The following is an 18181-nucleotide window of genomic DNA, read 5'->3' on the forward strand; positions in this document are numbered from 1 at the left end:
CCACAAGCAAGGAGAGTGGCAGGCAGAGGCAGAGGGAGAAGCAGGCTCCCCTCTAAGCAGAGAGAGCCAGATGTGGGGCTTGATCCCATAACCCTGGGATCATGTGAGCCATAGGCAGACACTTGACTGAGCTACCCAGGTGCCCCAAAGGCCCTTTCTTCTTCATTTATAGGAAACAAAAGACTTTTACATAGCATTTTAATAATTTAAATTCGTAACTCTATACCACTGGAACTGACACAATAAATCTAATTCATAAAAACTTAATCTTTTAAGTCAATAACCTGGGGGAAAGTATTTAAAACCTATAAACCAAAGACTAATCTGCAGAATATATAGTGATCTACAAATCAATATAAAATAGGTAACGTAACAAAAAAAAAATGGACAAAGTCAATGAGTAGGGGATTCAAAAAAGAAATACACACAGCTAATAATAAACACATGAAAAGATGCTTATTTTCACTAGCAATCAGGAAATGCATATAAAAAACTTTTTTTTAAGATTTTATTTGACAGAGAGAGAGAAATAGAGCAAGCAGAAGCAAGCAGAACAGCAGGCAGAGAGGGAGGGAGAAGCAGGCTCCTCACCGAGCAGGGAGCCCAATGCAGGGCTTGATCCCAGGACTCCAGGATCATGACCCAAGCTGAAGGCAGCTGCTTAACCAACTGAGCCACCCAGACACCCTGCAAATCAAAATTTTTCATCAAGTGAAATGCAGGAAAAGGTAACATCTAATAGCAGCTAAGTTATGGAAAATTTAGTATTGTCATATAATGGCGCAAAATAATTAGTGCCTCTGAGGGGGCATATCTATTAAAATCAGTAATCTATTCAATTTCCATTAAAAATTAAAGTATGTATACCATTCAACTAGAAAATTCTACTTCTAGATATGTTGTATAATAAAGAATCTGTCTGGTCTTTGTTCCTGGGTTCCTGGCACAGAGCTTCTAAAACCCTTGGAATTTCCTGAGTGATAAGAATGTCTTCACTATTCATGAGCCCCCTGGGATCCCATGTGACTTTATGCCGCTAAGACAATTCAGAATAGAGGCTAGTCACAGAAAGACCAACCCTCAGAGTAAAGGCTTGAGGGGTGATGAGCCAGGCCAACCTCTAGAGAGGAGAGGGGAGTGAGTGACTGAGTCCAACCATACGGCCAGTTTTTAACCAACCGTATCTATGTAATAAAACCCAAATAAAAAGTCTGGACACCTAGGCTTTGGGAATCTAATTCGTGAACACACTGTTGCGTCAGGAGGGTGACACAGCCTGATTCCATAAGGAGAAGGCAGGAAAGCATGGTGTTCAGGATCCTCTCAGATCGCACACCATGTCTCTTCATTTGGCTGATCCTACTTTATATCCTTTATTATAAAACTATAATCCCAAGTGTACCATTTTCTTGAGTCCTATTTATTCTAGTGAATTATCAAACCTGAGAAGTCATGGGACCTCCCCTCCCACCCCCATTCCTCCAAATTTGTAGTCCTTTGATCAGCAGTACAGGAGGCCTGGGAACCCCAAAATGTAGCTGAAGCTGAAATGAGGGCAGTCTTCTCAGGATACTGCCATTAAACCTGTGGAGTCTGACACTAATTCCAGATGTTTGCTGTTGTAATAGTACCTCCCTGAGAACAATCTGTAAATATGCACATATTGATAAAGTTGTTTTTTACAATACTGGAGAAGTGTAAACATCCCAAATGCTTACCAACATACGAATGGTTAAATATATTACAGTACATGCATATTATGGAATAGTAAGTATGCAGCAGTTGAAGATTTATGTTTTATGTCCTCCCACATTAAAAAAAACCTCCTAAACCCACTAACAAGAAAAAAAGCAGCTTTTAGAAGAATATAGTAGGACCATGTTCTTTTCAACAACAAGTCTTTATCACAAAATCTCATACAAATGAAACTGTTTTTCTCTATAAGTATGTAAATCAATTTATCAAAAAGTTACGAAGTACACATACCAAAAAAATGGTAGTAGTGACATCTGGGAGTGAATGAGATCACCACAGAAGGAGTGAAAGTGACTTTCATTTTATCTGAATTATTGAAATTTCACAGAAATGGATTCATATTTCTTAGGCAATTAGGAAAAACAAGAGGACTTCCAGCTGAAGACAATTGCCTGAATACATTTATCAGCCTCCCCTCAATTCAAACAGCTTACTAAAATCATTAAAAATGTATTTATTTAAAAGGAATTCAGCCTTTAAAAGGACAGAGGGGGGAAAAGGAATATCGTTAGACTACAGAAAGAAAATGAGTGGGAACTTTCATTGCAGAATCAGGAAAGCAGAAAAGCAAGCTCATTTACGCAGGCAAAAGAAGTGGCAGGCACGAGAAGAGTAAAAAGAAAAGATTTACTGCTAAGTCTCTTTACAGTTATCATCCTTGATTTCCAGCAACTAGGCAGCTGTTCCTCACCCTGGCTAGAATTACATCGGAGGTTTGTTATTTGGAGAAAGAAAATGTCTGGACTTGGGGATAACAGGGATAAAGACAGAGGTACCTACTGATAATGAATATGGAAATTAAAGTAATGCACTGAATGTTACCATTCCTGACTTTCTTCTCACTCTGCTCCTACAACTAAGTTATAAAATAGTACATCCTGGGGCGCCTGGGTGGCTCAGTGGGTTAAGCCTCTGCCTTCAGCTCAGGTCATGATCCCCACATTAGGGTCTCCTCTCAGCAGGGAACCTGCTTCTCCCTCTCTCTCTGCCTGTCTCTCTGCCTACTTCTGCCTATTTGTGATTTCTCTGTCAAATAAATAAATAAATAAATAATCTTTTTAAAAAAGTACATCCTCCAGGCAAAAAAAAAAAAGAGGCAGAAGCCACTCTAGAAAATATGACCATTCATTATTTAAGACAATAATTTAATTCCTAGGAATTTCTTAATTCCTAAGAAAAGGGGCCCAGACAGATAACTCTGCATACACAGACAGCTTCCAATGAAAATGAGTTGGGTTATCAGCCAACAATCACCAAACATCTGAAGAGAGAACCTAATTAAAGACTGAAGCCAAACAAAGAGAAAAAGCAACTGGGAGGGAACTGAGTAACTGGAAGGAGGAAATGAAGCATATGCATACACAACAAGTTATCATTAATATTCTTAGAAAAAGATACTGTACCCTCAATATAGAACAAAACGTATGAAAAAACTCACACAAAAAAGCTCTCAGAAACTAAAAAGATTACAGAAATAAAAGTCAAGTAAAGAGTTAGAAGGTAAAAGTTGGGGGGAAACCCCCCATAAAAGGAACAAAAAACAAATATAACAAAAAAGAGAAAAAAAGATAAAGCAAAGGATCACTCTAAGTAGCCAACACTGAAATAAAGAGAAAAGAAAAAGGCAGAAGATGGGGCGCCTGGGTGGCTCAGTGGGTTGAAGCCTCTGCCTTCGGCTCAGGTCATGATCCCAGGGTCCTGGGATCGAGCCCCGCATCGGGCTCTCTGCTGGGCAGGGGAGCCTGCTTCCCTTCCTCTCTCTCTGCCTCTCTCTCTGCCTACTTGTGATCTGTCAAATGAATAAACAAAATCTTAAAAAAAAAAGAAAAGAAAGAAAGAAAGAAAGAAAGAAAAAGGCAGAAGAAATAATCACAGAAATAATTCCCAAAAAACTATCCAAAATGATAGGTTAAGAGTTAGCAGAAAGGGCCTATCAAATACGCAATGCAGAATGGATGAACACAGACCCATCCCAAGATCTATAATACTGTTCTTCCGCTTAGTACTATCTGCATTGTATTTCTATCATTTGCAACTGAAAAGAAAATCTTAAGACTCTTTGACCACAATGCAATACTTCCAGGTTACAGTAAAAATTACAAGAGGGTAGCAAGAACAACAAACAATAAATTTACCAAAGATGTTAAAGCCACTTTCGTATAACTCCTAGGTTACAGAAGAAAAAAAAAATCTAATAACAAAAACATTCCTCAAGAGAGTTCACTTAATAATAATGAAAATACTAAGTATCAAAAGCTATGGGAAATGACTACATGTACCAAGGAATAATCATCGCCTTAATGCTTTTATCATTAAAAAAGAACCAATGAAAAATAAAATTAAGAAGCTAAGAGGCCCCTCTTGCTGGCTCAGTCAATACAGCATGCAGCTCGACTTCAAGGCCGTGAGTTCAAGGCCCCCATTAGGTGTAGCGCTTACTTAAAAAAAAAAAGAAAGAAAAGAAAACTAGAAGGGCACAATTAACTTTACAAAATGAGAAAGAAAAAAAGAGGTAAGGGCAGTACTAATAAAAAAAAATCAGTAATAAAAGTGGTAAAATTTATCATTCAAACCAAAAGCTGGCTCTCTGAATTACATGTAATAACTCATCATGTATATTATATGATTTTTGTTCTATTTTTCTCAGCTCATATGTATACAAATAGTAGAAATTTATAAATAATCAGAGGCTAATCACAATTTCAACAAAAATTAGGCATACAGATGGCCAGAATTTATTAAATTCAAATGATGGAATATATTTTTTTTTGATACACTAAATTTACTGTAAAAAAAAAAAAAAGAGCACTGAATAATGACTGATGGATATAACTCAAAATGAATCTACCAACCTGCCCTTTAAATATTAAAAACCTCACTAGAGTTTTCATGGGGAGAAAAAAAATGAGATACTTCTGAAATTATACTCTGCTAGAAGTTGCCATTTCCAAAGGGCAATTCATCAATAAAGATCCAAAGCCTTGAACAAAAACGCAGCTCTTGGTTCTAACAATCCCACACCTCTGATAGATTTTTAAGAACAGGAGAAATGTAAACACACGCATGCCAGGATTTTGACGGCACTTAGTATGTAACAGCACCCAACTGCAAATAAACCGTGTAAATTCCGCCTCCCCTTTCACTCTCACTCACTCCTTCAACAGCTCATCCAGTTGGCTCCATCTTCTAAGAACAGGACATCCAGAGTCTGGCCACTGCTCACCACCTCCAGTGCCACCACCCTGGTAAGCCACTGTTACCTTTTGCCCTGATTTTTAACTCTTTTCTTGGCTCTTGACCTCTAGTGCCCACTCTCGAACTGTGGCCAGAGTATCCTTTAAAAGCCCAGTGCAGTTACGTTCATCTTCTGCTCAAAAGCTCTCAAGCATTGGGATGCCTAGCTGGCTCAGTCTGTAAAGCGTCTGCCTTCGGCTCAGGTCTTGATCCCAGTGTCCTGGGATCCAGTGCCATACTGGCTCCTTGCTCAGCGGGCAGCCTGTTTCTGCCTCTGCCTGAGGCTCCTCCAGCTTGTGCTCTCACTCACACTCTGACAAAGAAATAAAATCTTTTTTTTTTTTTTTTTTTAAGATTTTTATTTATTTGACAGAGATCACAAGTAGGCAGAGAGGCAGGCAGAGAGAGAGGAGGAAACAGGCTTCCTGCTGAGCAGAGAGCCCAATACGGGGCTCCATCCTAGGATCCCGGGATCATGACCTGAGCTGAAGGTAGAGGCTTTAACCCACTGAGCCACCCAGGTGCCCCAAAGAAATAAAATCTTAAGGAAAAAACAAGCAAACACTCTCAAATGCCTCTCCATCTCTCTCTAAAACAAAAAAGTCAGAAAACCAGTCAGTGGCTACAATAAGTTTTCTGATTCTGCCCCATCCCACTCTTCTCTGCTCTCATCTACCACCCTCCGCCTCCAACAACGCTGGTTTCACAGCTGTTTGGGTTTCACAACTTCGCACCCCAACGTGGCAGGTGCATTCATTCCTCTGGGCCTTTCTAGTTACTGTTTCTTCTGCCTGGGTATGCTTTTCCTTTAGAGATCCCTCATGTCTTGTTCCCTTCCCTCTGCTTGAATGTCAACCTTGTCAATGAGGTTATCTCCGAAAAATTAACAGAGGGACAAAGTCTCCACCCCACAATGTCTACCCACCTTTCCACTCCATTTTTCCAATCACATTCAACACCCTTTGACACACTGTTTTTACTTGTTTACTGTCTCCCTCAAGTAGAACAGAAGGTCCATGAAAGCAGGGATAGGTGTTTTACTTCTTCATTTCTGTATCCTTAGGACAGTGCATGGCAAAGTGGGTCCTCATTAAATATTTATTGAGTGAATTTTGGAACACTGAGCAGCCATCAAAACCATGTTATAAAAAAATTCCATGTCACAGAAGAAACTAATGAAGTGAAAAGAGCAAGTCATCAAAAAATATCTAACCCATGATCAAAGAAGAACTCAAGAGAATTTAGACAGTATTTTTAACTGCATGTTAACAAAATCACTTCATAATTTGTGGGATTCAGCTAAAGCAGTTCTCAGAGGGAAATCTCTAGCTTTAAAATTTTATATTAGAACATCAATCACAAAAGTTTAAAATGAAAAGAAGATATATAGGATAAATGTTCCAAACTTTTATCTAAGACATATATATGAAAAAGTAGACATCAACATTTGATTCTGGTTATTTCTGGCAGTAAGTTTACAAGTGATTTGTAATTTCTTGTGTTTTTCAGTATTTTCTGCATTTTAGTTCTCTCTCATGAACATGTATTATTTTTATGATTAAAAAACACTTCCATCACTTTTCCTTGGGTTTGATTCTAATCACTGTCTCCTACTCTGCTTGTCTCTTAAAATTCTTGCTCCCCAGATTCCATGCTTGCTCCCCGGGGTCAATTTATATTCATCCCTTAGTAATCTTATCCATTTTTGGTCTTCACTTAGAATTTGCTATTTCTCAAGTTTTGTAATGCCCTAAATTACTGATGTATTATTTCCAACTGCTTAAAGGATGCTTCTACATGGAAACCCTGAAGCCACTCAAAATTTAAGAGGCCTGCAAGAACTCATCTTCTAAAATTTTTTTCTTTCCTTTTTTATTTTTTAGATTGGTTAATGACATCACTATGCACCCAAGTTCTCAATCCCATCAGTTTTACCTAAGAAATTTCACTGAAACCTAACTTTTCCTCTCCTCCACCAAAGCTGTAATTTCAATTTAGGCATCTTCCACCAATTATAGTCTAAGAGAGTTCTTATCTTCCTGCTCTCTCCCCACTCCTAAGAAGCAGGGTTTTTGTTGTTGTTGTTGTTGTTTTTTAAGATTTTATTTATTTATTTGACAGAGATCACAAGTAGGCAGAGAGGCAGGCAGAGAGAGAGGAGGAGGCAGGATCCCCACGGAGCAGAGAGCCTGATGCGGGGCTCAATCCCAGAACCCTGGAATCATGACCTGAGCCAAAGGCAGAGGCTTTAACCCACTGAGCCACCCAGGCGCCCCCTAAGAAGCAGTTTAATCATGAGTAGCAGTACACTAACAGTGTCCGGGCCAAGCAATGCACTCACTGCTCAGGAAGGTTGCCATCCGTATTAACTATGACCATAGTGGTGCCTACTTTAAAACTTGGTTAAGTGAAACAAAGGTACAGCACTATAAAATCTTTCAACAAATGGTCCAAACACACTTTTCTAGTTTCATGTTCTCATCGTCCTCTTAACTTTTCAATATACCCTATCAAAAGCCAAGGCTTCTGTGGCTTCTTCCTTAGTCTGGAATGTTCCCTGCCCCCCACCCCAAATACACATAGGACTGCTAAATCCTTGCAGTTCAAATGTTACCTGCCTCTATGAAGTATTCCTTATCTAAGAAAAGGATACCTTACAAAGCATTTTGTAACAACAGTCCTATTACAGCACTTGTTACAATGTATAATAATCTCAAATTCAACTGAGATCTGAGCAAGTACAGGAGAAACCTTGTTTGTACTCCTGAAAACTACAATGCCGGCCCCTTAAAAAAATAAATTCATGTTCACTGAAGCAACATTTACCACATACATTATTACAACTTTTCTGAAGTAGATAAAAAATGAATTTAAAAATAGTTAGAACAGTTGTATGTTTGACTCCTCAACCTAAGTCTGTAATCAATAGTGGATGGACTTTCGGATGGCCACACATGATCCCTGCCTTCTGACATTTACACCTGTCATTCCCTCTCCTTGAGTCTAGCAGGACCTGTGAGTTGCTTCCAACCAGGGTTCAAAGGAAAGCAGTGGTCTTTATGTGATCACATTTCCATAATGTAGCACCAGCTTACCTCGCTGGGTTGTCTCCTTCGCTGCCTTTGAAGCGGCAAGATGTCATGGGCTTAGCAAATACAAGCAAATAAATTCTGCCAACTTGAGGCAGCTTGAAAATAGACCCTTCCCCAGCTAACTCTCTAAGTAACAACCCAGTCCTGGCATACCTTTGTTGCAGTCTTGCAGACCCACGCTAAACGGAACCCAGACTCACCTATAGAAACTGAGATAACAGATATGTGTTGTTTTGGACAATAAAATGTATAAGAATTTGTTAATAAGGAAAATAGAAAACTTGTAATCAAACCTTACGGTTTTCTGAACCCTTCGCTGTTTATACAAAAAACATGTTTTCCCCAATTTCTAAACACTTAAACAACAGTAGAACAAACCTAATTCATTAGTTAATACCTGTCAAGTAAATGCACAATTAAGACATCCCAGGGTCCTGGGATCGAGCCCCTCACTGGGCTCCCTGCTCAGCGGGAAGCCTGCTTATCCCTCTCCCATTCCCCCTGCTTGTGTTCTCTCTCTGTGTCAAATAAATAAAATCTTAAAACAAATTTTTTTAAGTACTTTGCTATATAAAACTGTCCCTATACTTTTTTAAAACCCATTTGCTAGTATACCCAATCATGCACATATCCGGTATACGCAGTTAAGTATAACGTTAAGGCAATTCTCCCTATAAACACAGAATAATCAGTATTTTAAAAGCTTGTACCCAATTAACTTTATTGGTAACCAAAAAACAAGAATGAACCAGTAAGTAACCAGTAAGTGGTTACTGGTTACCAGGCAAAGCAATCAAACTGGAGGGGGCTGGGGATAGGCTGGAGGCACTATCCTTACTACAAGGACTGGCTTTGCAACTAGCAAAACATCGAAAGTACTCAGGTAAGGCACCTTTCATATCAGACGATGCCCACTGCAACACAAACCACTCCTTCCTCCAGCCCACCTTCTACCCTGCGGACAAGAGAACTTTCAGGAGAAAAAAATAATAAAAGAAAGCTGGAGATGAAAATGCAGAAAAAAAGAGAATTTTCAAAACAGTCCCAAAGCAAACTTCCAGGCAGAGCCCACACTTCAACATAACAAAGCATACAACCCCAGGTATCTCCTACAGTGTTTAAAGATATGTGGGATTACAATTGAGAAACATGAACCACCAGAGTTGTTCTTTTGGGCAGTGACCAGGTTGGTAATTAGAAGTGTAATTTTTCTTAGGAAGAAGGAGGTATTTCTCTTCTGCCACACTACATAAAGGTTTTCAAATGAATAAAAGAAAATTCAGAAATAGGAAGTAGATTAATCACAGTATCCCAAATTCAAATATTTTGGCACCAGATACTGGTAAGAAGTGAATGACGGAGAATGATTCATTAACAATTAATGGAGATAATTCACTACCTTAAAAACCTGCATCTTTCTGGAAGATTAAGAGAAATCTGTCTAGAAATATAGACTTCATTTAACATATTCCGTTTTAAGAGATAACCCCCACTCCTTCAACATAAGATGTTTCCTAAATAACAGAAGGCGTATGAATTAGAGTCAGACTACTGAAACACTCAAGGTGACAACAGACCCTAACAGAGGCAAGCCAATTAGGAGAAGGCAGAAACAATGGAGTACCACCAGTTAACTATCTAGATTAATTCATTTTACACTTTCACTTCTAGACTCATGTATGGTTATGAAGCCCACATGCTACCTCTAGAAATAATCTCCATTCACTTGTATGTCTTTATAGTCCAATTTACCTTTCCTACCCTTGCTGGATCATTAAAGACCATCCTACCACCCATAACAACTGATTTTATGAACATTAACAACTTGAGAGTGGAAAAAATGTAGACCTAAAATAAAGCCAAAAAAATCCTGAAATACCACCAAGGCTTTTAAATATTAGCCTATATGTCACTAAAGGCCTGTTTTAAAACAAAGGTGATAGACAAGAGAAGGCTTTTGTCCACTTTAGTACTTCTAGACTTAGCACTCCAAAAGAAATAGCAAAAATAAGAAAAACTGTTCAGTTCTAGGAAATGCTAGGATATTTCTTCCAATGAATTTCTGTACACTAAAATTTCTGTACACTAAAATATCAAAGAACTGAGTAAGATTGTATGCAGCTAAAATACTCAAAACATAAAACTGACACAGAAAATCTCACTCAATTTGTAATTCATTATGATGAAACTACTAACAATTCAATTTGCTGGACTACTATTTTAAAAAAGAAAGAGTAGTATACTGTTTAGGTTTTCTGTAAGTTACATGACAGCCCAAAAGAGAAAAACAATTTTGCATCTTATTAGTACCATATTTTCTTATTACAAAATAACACAGGTATCAATTAAGATAAGTTTTACGAAATTACAGCAAAACTTCCCAATTTGAAATAATTTTTCTCAATTTTCAGAGGGAATTACTTTACATATGCCCAAACATTTATACAATTTGTAACTGAATAAACACATTAATACTATAAGACATACTAAAATTAAGTCAATGTGAAGTATAATCACATGTAATTTTTTACAGTAAGATTCATTATCTGAAAATAAATATAAAATAAGACTCATCATCTGGCTTCCTAAATCTCAGGATGAGGAGAAATATGCTCCTATTAAGTTTCCCTGGTAAACCTACCCATTGAAATAGAAGTGAAAAAAAATAGAAGTAAAGCAAATGCCAATATAAAGATGTTTTTACACAGTGTATTCCATATCCCTGTATCAACTAGGACTTAAGGTATTGACGTATTGATTTGAGTTCCTATCATGTAATGGGAACAAGTAATTTCTTAGATCCCCTTCCACACTCTCGCAACTGGAGTTCCTCAGCTGAAACACTAAACACAGATTATTTGACTGTTTTCTCGTATTTCAGAAGGATGTTACAAAAACTAGAATCATTCTAAGAGCACGGGAGAAAAAAGCTAATTAGCTGTCATACAGGAGATGACTTAGGACATTAGGGCTCTATTCTCTGCAGAGACCTGGTTAAGAAAGGCTGCCACCAAGTTCCACAGTTATCACTGTGCTATTAGGTCCCAATCATCCTAACCCTGAAAGTACAAAAAGAACTAAGCGCACAAAACTAGGAACTTAAATAAGGAAAAAGATAAATTTGCTCTACTTCTACTTTTACAAACCAGGTCTTTGTCATTTGCTAATTTACTATGAATTAAAATCCTAAGTGTCAAATATTTGCCGCCTGCTCTGAATGGAAGGTATTTATTTTCAGAAAATAAACCCATACAGATAAACTCTTTGTTAAATTATCAGCCCTTTAAGCAAGCAGTATATTGTAGTAAGATACTAATTTCACAAGCTTTTTCTCATTCCTTTAGCAAGCTTTTATAAACATCTTTTGATCATAACGGCTAAATGCAAATTTTCACTTTAAAAAGTATTTTAAAAAACCAGCTTATCCTTTATAAATGAACTAAGCTCCCATTCTCAAGAAACTGTCTTTTGTTATTCCTCAGTTTAGTGACTACGCCTGTGTTAATTAAGATCAAAATAATCTTCAACTGTGTTAATTACGATTCAATCACAGTAAGGACAGCACTAGTTCTTTTTCTCAAAAACAATTTTTTTTTATGGCCCAACTTTAGAAAATATCAGTATTTTTCTTTACGCAGCAAAATTATAACAATTGGAATAAAGTAGTTTATAGTTGTTCTACACTGAATGTGCAAAGCAACATTAAAAACATAAACTAAGCACGACATTCCCATTTTCAATATGCTAACATAAATACTGATACTACAGAGAACATCAGAACAGATAAATTAACATTACTGAACATTCTTCACCAACTCCATTTCTCACATATATAAACATATGAAAAAAAGGGCCACAAAAATGGAGGGAACCATTTCCTCACTGTTCCAGCTGTGCTCACTTGTGAATTTATATAATACAATAAAGCAGTGATACGGGGATGTTTTTCTTCTATAGTCAGCCTACCTAACCAGATAAAACTTCCAATTTCTTCTCCTGAACTGGGAAGGGAGAACTGTTTTGATTCGTTTAGGGTATTAACCGTTTGAGGTAAAGTAAATCAGTCCTGGACGTTAACTGAAGAGGCCAAATTCCGTTTCCTCAGATCAAGTGCACCCTTCCTGTTTCTACATCAAAGCACATCATTTTGCTATTAAAAATTTCCATTTATCACAAGTGACTTTTCCTGAACTCGTAGTCAACACTGCTTTTCAAAAGAACCTATGCTTTTGGCAGTTTCCCTATGTAGCGTCTCTTTAAGACACTGCTTTAAATTTTTAAAATGCCCTGTCCAAATTAAGCGGGGCTCATACTAACCCTTATCTAAAGTAGCAGTTCACTCGGGTCAAAATTACATTTTCCATCACACATTCAACCAATTAAACGCCATGCAGTAGGTGGGGCTATTTACAGAGACGTAAGGATTACAGCTTCACTGTAACAGTCCAAAGGAGGTAACTCCCTCCTTTTTCAAACACTCTTATGTTCTTTGAGACCCTCTGACCTCCTGGCCTTTAAAAATGCTCACCGCTTGGGTCCCCAGGTAGAACTACGTTTGGCCACCAGTCTTCTCCTGACTTCCTGATACTGAAAGCTACCACCACGAGGGCTGTTGCATCGGTTTGTTTGAAAAACAATCTTTGCTCCGTCCACCCCAAGGGGGAAAAGCAAGGGCTTCTTGCACTGGGCAGCCACTGTGAGGAGGGGCAAGGCGGGGCGGGGGGTTACACCCGTTGTCTAAAGAAAGCAAAGCCCGGGGAGCAGCGGGAGCCCCTCCGCCGGGGTTAAGCGGCGATTTTCCTCCCACAGGGGTGAGCCGGTCGCGCAGCGCGGCAAAGCCGCGGCGCTCAGGCTGAAGGAGAAAAGGAGAAAGGTAAACTCCAGCGCGGCCGCGGCCCACGTGCCGCCCGCGAGAGGCCGGGGAGGGGAGGGAGCCGTACCTCCAAACATGTGCGGCGAGAGATGAGCTGGTAAGGAGCCGATCACCAGACGCGGCCCGCCGGGGCCCCCGCTCGCCGGCCGGTCTCTGCCGCCGCCGCCGTCCTCGGGGCTGCTGTGTACCGAGTCCTGCGAGCCGTACGGGCCGCTGCTGCTGTTGGGGATGCTGAAGGAGGACTGCGCCGCTCGGGCCGCCGACGCCACGCTCCCCACGGCCCCGCCGAGGGAGCGACTGCGCGGGGCCGCTGAGGCCGCCGCGGCACCGCCCGAAGCGCTGGGCTGGTGCGCGCCGGGCACCTGAGCCGGAAACCTCCCGGCGGCCACGGCCCGCGCCCCGCTGCTGCCGCCGCCGCCGCCCACGGTCCCATTGGTGCCTCCGCTGCTGCTGGAAGGTAGATCCGAGCCCGAATAGGCGCGGGTGCGGCCGTTAGCAGCGGCCGGGCCGCTCTGCTTGGCGCCCATGGCCGCCCTGCCCCGGGCCGGGCCCGCGCGCGGCGCCCCGAGCGCCGGGAGGGCGGGAGCGAGCGCAGGAGCGAGCGGGCAGGGCCAAGGCGCCGCGGCCGGCGCAAGGAGAAGCCCGCACGTCCAGGGCCGCCGCCCCGCGCCCCGAAGGGCGGTCGGCGCCCGGGGCGCTCTTGTGTTCGGGGGCGGGGGGCGAGACCGGCGGCCTGCGGGAGGTCGCGGGAAACGAGGAGAGGCGGAGAGGAAGGAGGTCGGGCTGCGGCGGACGCAGCTCGTTAGCTCTGGAGGGAGGGGCGGCTCAGGTGGCTGTGCGGCTGCCGCTGGTTTCGGTTCTGGTGCGCCGCGACGGGTCGCTGCCGCTTTCTGCTGCCGTCGCCGCTCTCTGCGCCCCGGGCCTCGGTACCGCCTCCTCCCGGGCGGCCGCAGCTACCGCCGCCATCCTCCGGCTCACACGGCAGCTCGCGGGTGAGTGGGAGGCGCCCGCCCAGACTCCGCCGGGGCCACCTTCCCTCCTCCCCCAGCCACCCAGCTGTTATTAACGGAGAAAGAGGAAAAACGGGTGGCGCGTGAGGGGAGGATGGACGAGGAGAGGGAGGGGCGGCGCGCGCTTCCCGGCAACCGTCGCCGCACTGCCCCCTGCGAAGGAGGGGCGGAAGCGGGGAGGTTCTGGGCCACGAAGGTGGGGGTGCCCAGTGGGGGAGGAGGTTCCCCGGCCCTCGCACCGGAAGGCCGAGGAGCAGCGCGACTCCAAAGTGCACCCGGACTCGGGTGTTTGGGTCGCAGGCGGTGGCCCCACCCCCGCCCCCTCGCACCGCCCCGCGGATTGGCTTCCGCCGGCTGGGCCCCGCCTCTCCCGGCCGCGGCCTTCCCTCCCCGGCCCCGCCTCGCCAAGGTACAGCGGTGTGGTAGGTGCCGCCTCCCGTGGACCCGGTGATGGACAGGTCCTCGGCCCCGCCCCCTCCCCCAGGGCGCGCCCCCTCCTTCACTGCGGGGCCTAAGCCGATTGGAGGGACGGAGCCCCTCGGGGCGCCAACCAAAAGGCGGCCCCTCCTCTCGCACGTGGCCTCGGGACCCTGGATTAGACCGCGTCAGTAAACTTCTCGTTTTTTCAGCTGGGGCTGAGAATGGCTGTGTCCTGGGTCCTGACCCTCCAGTTTGGGTGGGTGTTAACCTGCTGGTTGGTGTTACTCGGAGTGTGTTTTTTAAATAAAACAGAAGCTCAGCAATGTTGATAAAAGACTTAAGAAACGCGGAAACATAAATAACAAAGGATGCAGACGTCAACTCGATCTTAATTAGACTTACCCCATAAAACTGACCGTGGAGGAAGCGCAGTTGGAAGAACTAAAGATAATGCAGCCTGACCTTCAGTTTTAAGGCAAAAAGCGTGGGGGCAGAGAAATCTGCACCTGATTTAGGAGATCTGGGGTCTCGGTTTAGGATGGATCAGAACTAAATCACGGTGCAATGTGCAAACTTTACCTTTCTGGACTTTAATTTCCTGACCTAGGGCACCGACAGCTTTCAAACCCTGTAATTTCTCTAGGGGCACCTGGCTGGCTCTCAGTTGAGCCTGAGACTGATCTCTGGGTTGGTGAGTTCAAGCCCCACTTTGGGTGTAGAGATTACTTAAATAAATAATAAAAATAATAAAATCCTGTAATTTCTCTAAAATGGAATGTAGCAAAATTCTCCTCGGTTCGTTTCTAAGTGTGATACAGTATCTTGGTGTCAGAGCATGGTCTGGATATACATTGTGAAAGTTCCTGAAGTGTCCACTATATGAAAATAATAGCAACTGGTATTTTTGTACGAACTCCAAAAATAAATACCATCTTTTTTCCACATTTGTAATGTCATTTATGTAATGATTTTCATCATTCAAGTATGAGAATTAAATTTTCAAACAAAAGTAAAGAATATATGTATAGATATAGATGTATTGTGTGTATATATAAAACATCTCAGAATGTATATGTATGCATATGTTTATCAGTGGATTAGTGTGTGCATATATATACATATATAGAGAGAGAGAAATGGAAAAACAAATCTACTCAATGCAAATCTAAAAATTCTTTCATCCTGTGTATGGGCTTACTGAAACCATTGGACACTTGGTAAGCAGAGAAAAATTTGAAAGGTTAAAGTGGTAACCAGAATGACAAGTTCTCAGAATTCAAGAAGGTATTTAGTGATTTGATCTGATTTAACTTTTATTGAATGAGGCCTTCGGTGTAAAACTCTGGTTCGGAAGGAATATAGAAAAGTAACACACTATTATTTAAAAAAAAATGAATAAAGGACTTTTGCAAGTCTCTGAGGAGCTAACAATTGGTAAGTTAAAGGATTTCACAGTCCTCATTAGATATGAATTTTAAAAGTCTAGGTTACTATAATATGGAGCAAATGCCATGCAGTAGTTAAAGCTATTAAATGAAAAGATTAATGATAAAAACTGTATGGCTCTTAGTCGTCTTCAGAATTAATTATATTTTGCTTCATCACATCCAAACTTAGTTTTATTTTTAAATCATTTTTACTCAGATGGTAGTTACACCTTAAAGCACTCAACATTTATTCCTAATTAGGAAAAAGAAATCCCCTGATAGCACCAGGCTTCTAACATTCACATCATCCACAACAGCTGAAATTTTACGTATGTCTGAACAATTGTTTGATTTATGTCCCTTCCTCACCAGACTAAATTCCCTGAGAGCATGGAAGGCGTGTGTCTTGTTTTAGTTTTAGTTTTAGTTTTAGTTTTTTGCTCACCATTGGCAGTGCTTGGCACACAGTAGCCTCTAGGTTAAGTATTTGTTGAATAAATGAGTGGCCAGAAAGTCATTTACAGGCTGAATGTTGGACATAGGAGAATAGAAATTGAAGCTGATTATGAAGCTCATAAAATATGTGTTTTGTGTTACTTGGTGCCAGGCGAAGCATTAGTCAAGACAAGCTAAGCTACACAGTGGAATCCAACTGCTAAACTTGAGGGCCGTGATGCTGGGAAAACCCGTTGTGAGCTCACCTGGTCTGCTCTCTCATCTCCCTTCAGATGGTTCCCCATCTGGGTGGCAATCTTGGGTTTCTCTTCAAGTGGTGGCTCAGGGACCCAGGCTCTTATACAGTGGCTAAGCAGGCTCCCAGACTGCTCACAGAGCCCTTCTCTAAATCCAGTGTACCTGGCTGGCCAAAGCAAAAGGGCAGACATTAAGAGAAGTTTCAGCCAAGTGTGGAAAGGTTTGCATCCCTTCTCCCCAGTATCCATGCTGGCAGAAATCGGTCACATGTTCTAACTCAACTGGAAAGGGGCCAGGAAATGGGGTCTTATGTGCGTACCCAGGGGGAAAAAAGGAAATATTTTGTCAAGCACATAGCAAGCATATCTTTGCCACACACAAGAACAGTTGCCTGTCAGATATCTAAGCTAGATATTAAATCTTAATGAAACACTATACAATAAAAGTTAAGTTAGATGAAAAATTTCTAGTGACAGTTACTATTATTAAGCCATCAAAATGTGGTAAAGAAAAACAATTTTTTTGTGTGCATGCAGATCAGCTAAATTCTATCTACTTTAAATTGTGTTTCTAGAAATACCATCTAACAGAACTCTTAATTTAGCCATGTAGATAAGCAATCCTCAAAGAACAGGCTCCAGATTAACAGTATCTGCATTGCCTGGGATCTTGTCAGAAAGACAGATTATGGGGTGCCTGGATGGCCCAGTGGGTTAAGCCTCTGCCTTTAGCTCAGGTCCTGATCTCAGGGTCTTGGGATGGAGCCCCGCATTGGGCTCTCTGCTCGGCAGGGAGCCAGCTTCCCCCTCTCTCTCTGCCTGCCTCTCTGCCTACTTGTGATCCCTCTCTCTGTCAAATAAAATCTTAAAAAAAAAGAAAGATTATCAGACCCCCACCCCAGACCTACTGAATCAAAAAGTGCTTGAATAAACCCTCTACAGGGTTCTGATGCCCACTAATGTTTGAAAAACACTGATCTAGATAATCACTGGTTAGTTTAAAAAAAGAATACCATATTAAGATGTGATCATCATTTTTGATTAAATGCCCTCTCCATATGGATGTCCCCTGTGACCCCACTCCGATCACACCATCTCAGACTGACTTCAGCATTCCCACTAAGTGTTATATTAATGCTTCCTTCTCAGCATTGATCATGCTGTTGATCTTGCTTATTTGTCACTAAACAGTGCGGTCCAAGAGAGGCTTCATATCCATCCTATACCCCGGCACCTAACACAGTGCCTGACACCTCTGATGGACAAGAAATGATCTGTGAATGAATAAATGAATGAATGAATGAATATTCTTACATGATTGTTTCTTGAAGGTCACACATGACCTTATCTTATACTTATCCTCCCTGACATCTCCTATGTGGCATATGCCCTCTCCCCCTTTTCTCTCTGGGTAGGCCTTTTTGATTCTTTCCCCATGAGGATTCTGGAGTTAGAAAACCTTGGCTTGTAATGTTCTTTCCTTGGCCCTCTTCCTTCCCCCAAACAGGAATCCACATTAAGCTGTCAATGTGTTTTATCATCAACCAAACAGATCTGGCTTCACATAAAATTTGTCTCTTCTTATTATACCCTACCAGTTCTTCAAAAATTCAAAGTGCTGTTTCATTTAAATCAGTACACATGGGTGTACATCCAAATCTAGAACTGAAACAAGTTT

General features: G+C 41.8%; 1 protein-coding gene across 1 annotated transcript in view; it reads right to left on the reverse strand.

Annotated features, from left to right (window-relative positions):
- Positions 1–14260, reverse strand: part of ZNRF2 (zinc and ring finger 2) — a 95453-nt gene extending 81193 nt beyond the window's left edge. Inside the window, exon 1 of the mRNA XM_032872347.1 lies at positions 13022–14260. Coding sequence (XP_032728238.1) covers positions 13022–13481 — 460 coding nt within the window. The 5' untranslated portion in view covers positions 13482–14260. The remainder of the gene's footprint in view (positions 1–13021) is intronic.
- Positions 14261–18181: the final 3921 nt, after the last annotated feature.

Source organism: Lontra canadensis, unplaced genomic scaffold, assembly GCF_010015895.1.
Source record: "Lontra canadensis isolate GAN:19392208 unplaced genomic scaffold, GSC_riverotter_1.0 scaffold2, whole genome shotgun sequence".
Classification (NCBI taxonomy): domain Eukaryota; kingdom Metazoa; phylum Chordata; class Mammalia; order Carnivora; family Mustelidae; genus Lontra; species Lontra canadensis.